At 36.8% G+C, this 12421-nt stretch overlaps 2 protein-coding genes across 2 annotated transcripts; one reads left to right on the forward strand and one right to left on the reverse strand.

Moving 5' to 3' along the window:
- Positions 1–2875: 2875 nt before the first annotated feature.
- Positions 2876–6031, reverse strand: LOC144427206 (uncharacterized). Its single transcript, XM_078116051.1, has 5 exons — positions 5978–6031; positions 5360–5373; positions 4962–5040; positions 4164–4212; positions 2876–3648 (listed from the first exon to the last, which is right to left on the reverse strand). The coding sequence occupies exons 1-5, from the start codon at positions 6029–6031 to the stop codon at positions 3314–3316; spliced, it is 531 nt and encodes a 176-aa protein (XP_077972177.1). The 3' UTR covers positions 2876–3313.
- A 1860-nt stretch (positions 6032–7891) lies between these two features.
- LOC120339232 (NADH dehydrogenase [ubiquinone] 1 alpha subcomplex subunit 12-like) lies at positions 7892–11508 on the forward strand. Its single transcript, XM_039407317.2, has 3 exons — positions 7892–8089; positions 9504–9668; positions 11270–11508. The coding sequence occupies exons 1-3, from the start codon at positions 7953–7955 to the stop codon at positions 11433–11435; spliced, it is 468 nt and encodes a 155-aa protein (XP_039263251.1). The 5' UTR covers positions 7892–7952; the 3' UTR covers positions 11436–11508.
- The last annotated feature ends 913 nt before the right edge of the window (positions 11509–12421 follow it).

Consider the following 12421-nt stretch of genomic DNA (forward strand, 5'->3'; position numbering starts at 1 on the left):
GCAGTTACGTCAACCACTCAACGGTGGAAAGAGCAGCAATCCTTTTATATATTATTATCCGAGGACTGGATTTGGGCCTGCAAACCCCCACGCAAGGTACATAGAGGTGCGATGACGCTCAGCCGACGCGCCAATTCGCCGAGACAGGGTCGCCATGGAATTCCCAATGACTGCTGCAAGTTGTACACAGCCAAAACGTAAGTTGAATTGCACAGGCATATTGTATTGTAAGAAATACAAGAGAGCTATGCGCATATATATGGACACGTAGCGCCACCCAAAGACAATAATTTTGATGACGTTATAGCGAAAAAAAAAAGTAATAGCCTTCTGGAGAAAAATTTTATCTTTAACCACTGAAAATTTCAAAGCAATTGGTCCAGTATTCGAAGAGAAAAGCAATTTTTTAATGATAATGACGACAGAAAATAACAATAACAACAAAATTTTGAAACGATCGTTATGGCCACTAAACGTGTCCAATAAATTATCAGATGCTTTCAGGAGGATTTTGAATGACGCCATTGGTCGTAAATACTCAGTGAGGTCAAAGGTTATGGATGGTATTCAGTGCAAAAGTATTTTTGATAGCCGGACAATTTGACAATTCTGCAGCTGAGGTCACTCAAATTATCAGATGTTCGCTTTTATCATGTTCGGTTACCTATGTTCCATTCCATATTATAGGTTGCAGTTGTTGTGTGGCATAGTGGAGTTGAAGAGGTAGAACTGGTGTTGTCAAAAAAAAAAACTGACGGCCGTTATAGCAGTACACACAGCGATATCATTATTCGCTGTTTGATTAAGATGATAGCTGAATAAACATAAACATAGCCTAATATTACTACTACAACTGCTGCATAATGTGCATATGGATATAATCTCTGCTTGACAACTTCAGCCTCATTTCTTCGATTGTGCAGTGTGGTGCAAAGGGAAGCCAGAAAGATGGACACTCCAAATAAGCCTGTCCCTCCCAAGCGCAAAAGTCCCACCAATCGACCAATGCGTAATACTGCCACGATGACCAACACAATTGAGGTTGATGATGTTAGTAACCTGGTGACTATCCTTGAAAGTACTGTTCTCAAAACCCTTCGTCTCGAAATTCCTGCCATCATCGAGCAACATCTTGAGAAATTTACTTTCGACACATCCCATGCCATAACCAACAATACCAGCGTTGATGAATCATTGTCATCTCTAAAAGAGTCGTTGAACGAGATTAAAAATGAAGTAACATCTTTCAGTGAAATCAAAAGAGAAATTCACGAAATCAAAAAAAGCCAAGATTTTGTGTCGAAAAAATTTGAAGAGCTTAATTTCAACCAAAGCGAGCTCAAAAAACTAGCTACGAAGACTCAAAAAAGAGTAAAAGTATTGGAACACCTTGTAGAAGAACTAGAAGAAGAAGTCGATATATTAACAGAACGGCAGCAAGACCAAGAACGCCGTTCCAGACTGGATAATTTAGAATTTCATAATATTCCCTTTGCTGCTGGAGAAAACTGTGAACAGTTAATATCAACGTTATGTAGCAAAATTGATGTCCCCTTACAATCCCTAGACGTCTCAAATTGCCACCGACTATCTAAAAACAACATTAAAAAACCATCTCCAATAATAGCTAAATTTGTGAACAGAAAAACCAGAAATCGGATACTAACAAATCGTCGCAGACTGAAATCTCTGGACTTTTCGACTGTTTTTCCAAAACTTCCCAGAGCCACAAAAGTCTTTGTTGTTGAAAATCTTTCAGATACCAACAAAGATTTGTTCTTCAAAGCTAGAGAAAGGAAACATTCCTGTGGCTACAAATTTCTATGGACAAATAATGGCAAAGTCCTAATAAAAAAGAATGCTGACACATCCACCATCCCAATCCTTAATGAAGATGATCTGCTCTTAATAAAGTAGGTCATTATTTACATATTTGCATTTCTGTAAGTTAGTTTTCCAACTTTTATGGCTTATTTTCATCCCCAAAAGTGTCAATGTTTGATTTGTGTGATAATGTAAAAGCTAAGGGTATTACCAGTTTGAAACATTGTAAAGAATTCAGTAATTGCCTGTGTAAAAACATTGAAGTATCCAATTTGAATGATATTCCGGTCGATTCTAACTTAACTATTATCCATGTTAATATTCGCTCCATTCAAAAAAATATTGAACAACTAACATTACTGCTGTCCAATTTCTCTATTTCTCCACATATTATAGCCATAAGTGAAACGAAATTGCATAAAAACCATCCTGCAAATGTAAGCATTGATGGGTATAGATTTATCCATGTCCCTTCTGCCTCTAAATCCGGCGGTGTAGGTGCATTCATCAGAAATGATATTATGTTCGCAGAATCCTCCGAAAATCAACTAAATTATTCTAACTGTGAAGATCTCTGGCTTGAAATTAGCTTGGCTAACATAGGCATTAAATTGAACATTGGCATTATTTACAAACACCCTAAAAATGATATACCTGCTTTCACAAGCATCTTAGAAAACCGCCTTGCGAAATTAGCTAGGGAGCATTTTATAATAGTTGGTGACTTTAATATCAATTTACTTGCAACATCGAGTAGTTCTCAAATCACCAACTATTCTAATATGCTTATTGCTCATAACTCTACCTCACTTATTACGAAACCGACCAGGGTTACACAAACATCATCCACCCTCATTGATCACATCTATTCCAATGTGACGCATTATAATTTAAATTCTTATGTTATAACATCTGACATTACAGATCATTTCCCTATCATGTGCTGTTTCAGTGGGGCCAAACCATCTGTTAGAAATGATCTCATAATAACAAGGGATATGTCTGCTTTTTCCATCCAAGATTTTCATTCAGACACTCTAAGCTTGATAAATGATTGTTTTCATGCACTTTATTTGACTTCCCAAAATTTTGACAGAAAATTTGAAGAATTCACACAATCTTTTATAAGTTTAATCAATCATCATGCCCCTTTGAGACCACTATCACGTCGTAAAAAAATAGTAAAACTCAAACCTTGGATAACGAAAGGCTTGCTTAAAAGTATTCACCTGAAAAATAAGTTGTTCAAGTCGCATTTTCTTAAAGGCAACAGTATACAATGCTCTTACTTTAAAAAGTATCGTAACATACTGACACATGCTATTGATAATTCAAAACAATTACACTATCAAAATCTTATTGCCCAAAACAAAGGGAATCCCAAATCTACGTGGCGAATTATTAATCAAATTGCAAACACTAAAAATAATGCAAAGCAAAAAATCGATGTAATTCATCTGGAAAATGGCACTATTATCAATGATAATCATCAGATTGCTCTAGAATTCAATAAGTATTTTTCCACTGTTGGATCCAACCTTGCAGATAAGTTCTGTAATGACATGGATGGCTTTAAAAAGTATCTTGGTAAACAAGTTAACCAATCCATATTCTTAAGTCCAGCGACGGTGAACGAATTAACAATAGAACTTGCAACCCTAAAGGAGGGGAAGGCGGTGGGAGCTGACAGCATTCCCAGTCGTTTTCTCAAGTATGTTGCTGATATAATAGCGCCATGTCTGACAGACTTCTTTAATAGCTCGCTTCGATTCGGAATTTTTCCATCCTCGTTGAAAATCGCCAGAGTGATTCCAATCTTTAAATCTGGCAATACAAAACAAATATCAAATTATAGACCTATTTCGATACTATCCGCTATTGACAAAGTATTCGAGCGCCTAATCAATAGAAGGTTAATGAACTTTTTTACAAAGCACAATGTAATAAATAAATCACAGTTCGGTTTTCAAAGCAATCATTCTACTTCACATGCGATTCTAGATACAATATCTCATATCTACGAAAAATTAGAGAAGAAGGAATATGTCAGTGCAACATTTTTAGATCTCAAGAAAGCTTTTGATACCGTCAATCATCAAATTTTAATATACAAGCTGTGGCATTATGGAATTAGAGGAGTACCAAACCAACTCCTGGCTAATTACTTAACCAATAGAGCGCAATATGTTCAAATAGGCTCACATTGTTCCCCTTCTTTGCCTGTGACTCACGGGGTCCCCCAGGGGTCTTGTTTGGGCCCGACTCTTTTTTTAATCTACATCAATGACCTTGCTCACAGCTCAACATTATTCTCAAAATTGTTCGCTGATGATACCAACCTTCTAGATAGTGACAAGTCCCCCGGTGTTCTTCAGTCCAGAGTGAACACTGAAATTAGGAAAGTTGCGAATTGGATGAAACTCAATAAATTAACTTTGAATGTAGACAAATCAAAAACTATGCTATTAGCTCCCCACAAATCCAAGCCAAAGACAGCTTTAAAAATTAAGATTGAAAGTACTATTCTTGAAAATGTTAGCTCATATAAATATCTCGGCATTCACATTGACAACAAAATGCAGTGGAACATTCAAATAACAAACACTGCTGTTAAATTATCTAGGGCGGTAGGAATGCTATATCGGCTTAGATCTTATACTTCAATGTCTACTTTACGCATGGTATATCACGCCTTGTTTCAGTCTTATTTGCAGTATGGTATTATAGCTTGGGGTTCCGCTAACAAAACCTTGTTAAATCGCATCGTAATTATACAAAATAGAGCTATCCGTGCCATTACTTATGCTGGTCCAAGGTCGAGACTAGACCCCCTGTACCATAAAATGCGAATAATCAAAATGGCTGATATTTATAAAATTGAGGTTTTAAAACTGATGCACCAACATCATAATAATAAACTTCCATCGGCTTTTACTGACTATTTTGTTAAACAAATGAGCGTCCACACCTATGCAACTCGTTCAGCTGCCAATAGTTCTTACTATGTGCCTCGCTATGCTACCAATCGTTCGCAAAGCACTATCAAATACATGGGTGTAAAATTATGGAACACGCTTACTGATTCGATTCGTTTGAAAAACTATAATTTTTTCAAAAAAGCTTTAAAAAATCTTTACCTTGATGCTTACATTTGTCAGTAATTTTCGAGCTGTTAGGACTGTTTCTCTGACTGCTGGACTGTCGATAAGATGAATACTGTAAAAAAAAAAATTTATTGTTAACATTTGTTGTTCATTGCTGTAATATATAGTCAATGCTAATGGCATTGTCATTATAATTATTTGTCTATGCTTAATGTTGAGTAGTATAAGCATACAATTTTCGTATGGCTATTTCTTTGTTGTAAGTCCTAGCATATACTAGAACATAAGTGCTATACCGGTACCAACAAGTATATTTGCTGATTAATTCGCATTATTAAATTTGCCTCACTGCTTAAATTGTTCCTAATGTGACTTATTTCAACAAAATCTTCGATATTCTTTTCGCTCTCACCCGAATATTAGTGACTTACCCAAGATTTGTAAACTACTATTGTATTTTCCTTTTGTGGTTGTTGGGAATTCCCCTCGAGTTGTCGCAGCTCTGCCGCGTCATGTTATTCATCATTTTTCTTTGTTGTTCCTGTGCTCATTTGAGCATGACATTAATACGCGCAAATGATTTATCCAATTCTATTCGCTTGACTGATTCTCTCGTTTTGTTTATTTCATTTCATGTTATTCGACTGCTCGCTTTACTGATTCTCTCGTTTTGATTGTATTTCCCAAATTGTATTCACTCTATTTTCAAAAATTAATTATTTCATGTTATTGACGTCTTCTGCTTATCTTAGCAAACACGGTGTCGCTGACACGATGACTTTATTAGTCTCTCGCGGTTCCTCGTCAATTGCGCAAATATTGTATTCCAGTATATTTTAATTGATGTTTTGTTATATATTTTGATCAATTTTGTTTGTACAATATTTCATGCACGACGAAAATAAAAATCTGAATCTGAAAAATCTGAATCTCTGTAAATGGGTATGTCCTACACACTGACACAGGTTGGTGGGAATTCCTTTAAACCCGTGCTGACATCAGCATTTAGCACACTTCTATTGGTTTGATTAAGTCTGACAGTATATTACCATGAAATTTAGGATGATTTTACTATAGTCTACTTTTGTCAATAATTTTGCCATTTTTTGTCCAACTCCTGAATTCACGCCAAATTTGGAATATGGGTTTATTACATCTGTACTGTACCTTAATGTCATTCTCGGCACATGCATATAATTTTCTCGTCGGTAGGAACATTTATCTGTCTTGAATGCCCTATTTTATGTAGTACGATCACTATAACTTCATGCTTAATTTAAATAATCAGTATAATTGTAAAATTCATTTTGATTATGGGAATACCGTACGTTGATAATGATGATAACAATGTTCATCATGAATTCTTTTGTGGATATATAACAATTAATGTAATGAGTGTAAAACGAGTTAACATTGAGCCATTATCATAATATTTCATTTATGATCTTTTTTTATTTAAAAAAAATACATATATGGGCCATTCCAAGCAAAAGTTGAATTCCATCAATTTTTTAAAAAGTGTAGTGAAGGTAATTTTTTTTAATTTTTGATATCAAAAGACATTGGAATTTTATTGGACTGCATTCATTTCATCGAACAATTTAAAATTTCACCCAGGTTTTTGATGGTTTAAAAAAAAAGGCCTGAAATGTAGAAAATTTGGTATAATTGGCATATTTTGTGATGAATCCCGACACAAAGTGTTTGATTGTGTGGTACAGTTATTTCATATGGAATTGACGCACTGGATTTAAGTTATTAAAGTTTGAATGTTTGCAGTGCTGTAGAACATTTCTTCACCCATTTAACGATTTATTACCAGAATTTTAAGAGATGATAGATGCCGCTATTCCGAAGTGGAAAAATGTCCTGTAGTGTCACGTCCTGTAGTGTCACATACAATATGCACATTATTGGCATGGATTTACAGTGTTACATTAAGTAACTTGAGCAACACATAGAGGGGTAGTTCAGCTACTGCACCAGAAAATATTATGGGCTCCTACTGTACCATCGCAAAAATTTACAGCGCAACACAACGTACTGTTAGTGCATGGTGGATTTGCCGTCCTGTAGTGTCACGCTATATTTTTTGTATCTACTAAGTAAGTCTTGCGTGTAACTTTTGTGCAATTTTTTACATATTCAATAAAGCAACTGATTGGACAATGAAACAAAACATGTAGCTGAAAATGTGAAAATATATTGAATTTAACAACATGCAAAATTTCTAGAATTGTCCTGTAGTGTCACTTGGAATAGCCCATATATCTAACTGCGGATAAAGTGTGTGTGTGAAGACTATGAATGTTGAGCAGAGGTTCTCAAGCTTTCATTATGCAGTTATGGCCTTCTTTCAAGACTTGTGTGCTGTTTTATAAATTACCCAGTCTTGCTTTTAAGTTCTTTTATGCACCAGGTTTATTAATGGAAATCCAACAAGTAAATGTCAATTTACTGAAGTAAATGTCAGCAATTTAGTTCTCCTGAATGGCATAGAGCAGTAAAGGGGAGGCCTTTGCTTGTGGTCCCCAAAGAGCCAACTTATGGGCTTATCTCGGGGGCCCAGTTTGATTAGCCTGGTCAAGGATTTCGTATCAGTGGCCAATTAATTTTGCCCACCTAGACTGGCTGGCCATGGAAGTGTGAAGTAAAAAGTTGCATTTCAACTAAAATATTTACAGTGTTACAGTTTCAAGGACGAAAACGATAATCCTCAAAATTTAATCGCAATCACAACAAATCCCAAAACAATAATCCTCTAGTCAAAAATTTAATCGCAATCACAACAAATTCCATGAGTTATTTTTATATAACGCCCTAAAAACGTCTAAATTTGGTTTTAGTTTGGTTGTTACTGCATCAGGGGGTAGGCCAGATCGAATTGACTGTCGAGAAGACTGTTTTCACAGTGGTATTCAACGTCCTTGACTCTTGATTAATTCTCCTTTTTCTATAACAGAAGTTACTGGAACTAGGGTATAGTGTATTTTAATGATATAGGTTTGGATCAATCTCGTAGAGATGAGTAAGGGCATTGTGGATTTGATACGTCGCCAGGTTCGACCATTCCAGGAGTTTTTTAAGCTTGCCGAATTCACGAAGGCTCAAGACAATGGATATTTTCCAAGGATTAGAGGATTCTTTGTGACTGTTGCTAGGTGAGTGTGGTTTAATTTTGTTCACAGAACGTGTAATGAATGAGAAATGTAGTACTTTGATATAAGGCAGGGTGGTCCAAGATTGGCAGCTCCGCAGGCCACAAAATTACTATTGCATTGTTCGCGGGCCACAATATTGCCGAGAACTTCGCTCGTTTACCTTCGCTAGTTGCCTCAGAAAGCCATAACAATAGTCAATTCAGTGACATTAGTAATGCAACAATATGTCAAAAGATTTTTTGGTTAATTTTATGATGAAACAACACGAAATGCGATTTTTTGATTCCTCACCGAATGCGACACGGGCCACAGATAATGAAGTGGCGGGCCACATGTGGCCCGTGGGCCTGGACCACCCTGATATAAGGCTTTATTCAACTTAAATTCAAAGAACACTTAGAATTCATCTAAAGTAAAATATAACACAAGTAAATGTTGTTAAACAAGAAAACAAATATGTAGCGTATTGCTGATGCTAACAGTAAGCGGCTCAATAGTTAAATGAATAAAGTTGAAAGAATGAACACACTACATCCACAGCACAACAATGATTGGGGTCTGATTTAAATGCTCCAACAATCATCGCTAGACTGCAGCTATATAAACAAATAGATACATTAAGGTACATTCACAAGTTATTACAGAAGGTTTCAGACTGTCTGGGTACGAAAAGAGGACTGACATAATCTCTTTCCACAAAATAGCAAATGTGTTTGTGAGCTTTCTCAGATCATAGTCTAACTTCCTCAGACAAAACAAGATATAACTCAATCAAACAGTGAGCTTTGTTAGCAAATACTCCCAACCATTATAATTCATCTGTGGCTCATCGGGCTAAGCGTTAGGAATAGGCTCGCTACTGATTATTCTGCGTGGGACGCAGGTTTGAATCCCACGTGGGATGGTGTGAGAGGATTGCTGAACTCCTCGCCGCAGTGGGATGGATCACGCAACCGCTTGTCGGTCACGGCTTCCTCCATCATCAAGTTCATGCTTCAGAAAACAAATAACCAACTAATCCCATGCCCGACATGGAATGGTAAAAGGACGAGAGGCCGTGGTTCACCATATGGTTAAGCCGTCTTACCGTATTTCCTCTCCCCCGGGATAAATATGTAAATCCCATCCATCTAAGAAGTTGATAATTAGGCTACTAAGCGCCATAATCAAGACCAGAATGAGAGACAATTTTTATTAAACCCAGGATGAATGAGATAAATCGTCTTTACTTCGTAAGGTGTGCTCGTAACTTTACTCACAGATGAGTCTCCTTTACTTCTGAGTTGGTGTTTGCGACCTTGCTTTTGATAAATTCTAAAAATTTAGCTCCAAATTTCATCGTGATTTTCAAATTCTACTGGCACCAAGCTAAAAATCCTTTGACTTAATTACAAGATTTTTTTTTCAAATTCAGGACAAATGAGCTTCGACGAGGAGATTTAATCGGCACAGATGACCTTGGGAATAAATATTACGAAAACAACCGATATTTTGTTGGAAGGAATCGATGGGTCGACTATGCTCAGGATACTTTCGCTCAGAAATGGGAATTCAATGCAAGTCAAGTACCTTCTGAATGGTAAGTGGGAATTAACCTTCATATTATTTCCACAGTAAAACGAAAGTACGTTTTATTAGGGTTTCAAAACTTCACCTGTTTTTTCAATTTTAGACAGTGCCAACTGTGTCAATTATCAGGTTTGACTATCAGAACCCAATTATTACAAAACTGTGATTTCTGAATTATTAAAACCTCAATATAAGTTTCAAGTTCCAATATGATGGGCATGAACATCAGAAATGAAATGTCCGAAACTTACATCTCATACAAAAAAATTCAGAAGTTGTTGAGAACAGAATGGGCCAAAGTCCATTATGGGGTTAAAAAAGCAGGAAGGAATTGAAGCTGAAGTGCCAAAAAATATTGATTATAAAGATAGTCTCATCTACATTAAAATAACCAGAGCTCAGGTTTTTACTAAGTGTGAATATCTAGAAATTTAAAATAAAAAAATTCCAAATTGTTTTTTTTCGTTTTCCCAAAACTCAAAATTGTGACTTAGGCCTGTTCTGTTTTATCCGGGGATATGACATACGCTAATTTGTTTCTACTGCATCGATGTGACTTGTGGCACTCTATCTGGGCCTTGTCTTAAACACTTAAATTATCCAAATAAAAAATCATTTTTTTAATGAGAGTCAAGTTCCTCCTGAATTGTAAGCATGTTTAAGTCATAGTTTTTTAACATTTCTAATACATAGCTAGATTTATGTATATATATATTATATAGCTATTAGTTTCCACTTGCAAAATATATTCAAATCAAGTCCCTGCCAAATGGCAAGGTAATACTTGTTGAATGTTTCAATTCTTGTGTAAACTGCTTCCCACTGGGGTTTCTCTGTATAAACCCCACTAGAAGATTGCCACGTCTAACAATTGATGCTTCTGCGACAGAGGGGCCATGTTGCCTAGTGCCCATTTTTCATAGCTCATTCACATCACACCGGAATAAGCAATCTTCATGGTTGAGGGGGGGGGGGAGTACTTTACTTTTCAAATTGTTAAACAAGTGGAAAGATGTTGGGAGCATTTTGCTTCATAGACCAGGGCTCTGTAAACGGGAAAAATTTACAATCGATGCCGAAGTCTAACATGTTTTGATAACATAAACTGTAGCGTAATGCGAATGCCATCTTGATTTTACACACTGTTGGAATCACTTAGTAAATTCAGTGCTTTTCAAGTTTAGACTTATTTACTGTAATTCAGCAAAATTGAAAGACTGAAGTCGAATTTTGGGAAAATATGCCAAACTCCATCTCCACACCCGACACACAGACAGCAAACCCAATATCACTGCATTTGTATAATAAAGCTCTAAGCTCTTATGGCTCGTGGCCCGCTTCTTGGGGCACTCATCTTACCAGTGGTATTTCTAGGGTATCTTAGTTGGTAAATCCAAATCCCATTATGATCCAATAATTCATGCACGAAAAGTGAAAACACCGTGTGAAATGACATTATCAAGCAATGGAAGTAGGAAGAACAGAAAGTTTTCTTGTATAGTGAAAAGTGCCTGTTTCGCGCCAAGCTTTTTGTGACCCCCTCCCAACTGCTCTTAGGCCCCCCCTGTTGGCCCAAAGTTCGATTAACAAATTTGATTTTTCTCCCAACAGGCACCGTTGGCTTCACTACATGACTGATGACCCGCCTACAAAGGTCCCTCCTACGCCACGCCCATTTATGATGAAACACGAGGCAACAAAAACTGGGACAGATGATTGTTACGTACCATATTCAACTACAAGACCGAAAATTCAATCTTGGAAACCTCCTCAATAAGAGATTTCCCCCTTCTTAAATTTGTTTTTTGAATCTTTGATTATTTGTCTGATAAAAGATATTTATGAAATTATTTTTGTGTGTGGTTTACTGGTTTGGAGGTTTTATTCTGTGACATATCTCAAATAATAGATGCAGCGACTAACATTTAAAACAGCCTCTCCCAACTTGTTTACCCAATCCTGGATACAGTGGAGTTTAGAGAAAGACTGCAGTTAGCATCCATCTCTGAGGTGACAAAGGATTAATTTTAACTCTGTGAGACGAAAGAATTTAAGACGCTGAATTATGTTGTAAACTTTGTGTTGTCGTGAGTCCAGGACACTTATGGATACAGATATTTATTTTCGTCGTTCAAAAAACATTGCATTTGAATTGAAAATCATATAAATTTACTAAAAAAAAATGTAATGGACGAGGGGCCGCGAAAGTATACGTGGCCTATGAGGGGAAGTGAGTCTAAAAGTCTGTTTATGAAGGAAAGTGTGGACCCCGTCACCGCAAGATTGATGTATTCGACTCTTTCTTCTTTATGTGTCCATATTTTTCGTGGTCTTCCGTGCTCGTCTCGCTATCAACAAGATGACTAAATGCCGATCTTCTTTTTGATTTCTTTTTCTTCCGTTTATTTTACTTTGTGTGGTTCGTTTAAGGGCGGTGGTGTGGCTCATCTGCTAAGCGCAGGTTCGAATCCCATGCAGAGATGGTTATGTGCGAGAGGATTGCTGGACTCCTCGCCGTCGTTGGGTGGTTCACGTAACCGCTGGTCGGTTACGGCTTCCTCCACCACCAAGTCCATGCTTCCGAAAACAAACAATATAACTAATCCCATACCCGACTTGGAATGATAACCGGACGAGAGGCCGTGGTTCGCCATATGGATAAGCCGTCTTATCGGCTTTCCTCTCCCCCGGGATAAATATGTAAATCCTATCCTATCCTATTTCATGTCTGTTGTCCTATTAAAACGCAGCAGTCCTAAACTG

The sequence above is a fragment of the Styela clava genome, chromosome 9 (genome assembly GCF_964204865.1).
Source record: "Styela clava chromosome 9, kaStyClav1.hap1.2, whole genome shotgun sequence".
In the NCBI taxonomy this organism is placed as follows: domain Eukaryota; kingdom Metazoa; phylum Chordata; class Ascidiacea; order Stolidobranchia; family Styelidae; genus Styela; species Styela clava.

Coding starts and splice junctions, on each gene's coding strand:
- LOC120339232 (XM_039407317.2), top strand. CDS start 7,953: ATGAGTAAGGGCATTGTGGATTTGATACGTCGCCAGGTTCGACCATTC. Junction 8,090..9,503: donor TTCTTTGTGACTGTTGCTAG/GTGAGTGTGGTT, acceptor TTTCAAATTCAG/GACAAATGAGCTTCGACGAG. Junction 9,669..11,269: donor AGTCAAGTACCTTCTGAATG/GTAAGTGGGAAT, acceptor TTCTCCCAACAG/GCACCGTTGGCTTCACTACA.
- LOC144427206 (XM_078116051.1), bottom strand. CDS start 6,031: ATGGCAAAATTATTGACAAAAGTAGACTATAGTAAAATCATCCTAAAT. Junction 4,213..4,961: donor TGACAAATGTAAGCATCAAG/GTAAAGATTTTT, acceptor TCCTAATTTCAG/TGTTCACTCTGGACTGAAGA. Junction 3,649..4,163: donor GACTTGTCACTATCTAGAAG/GTTGGTATCATC, acceptor TTGTATTGCCAG/ATTTAAAGATTGGAATCACT.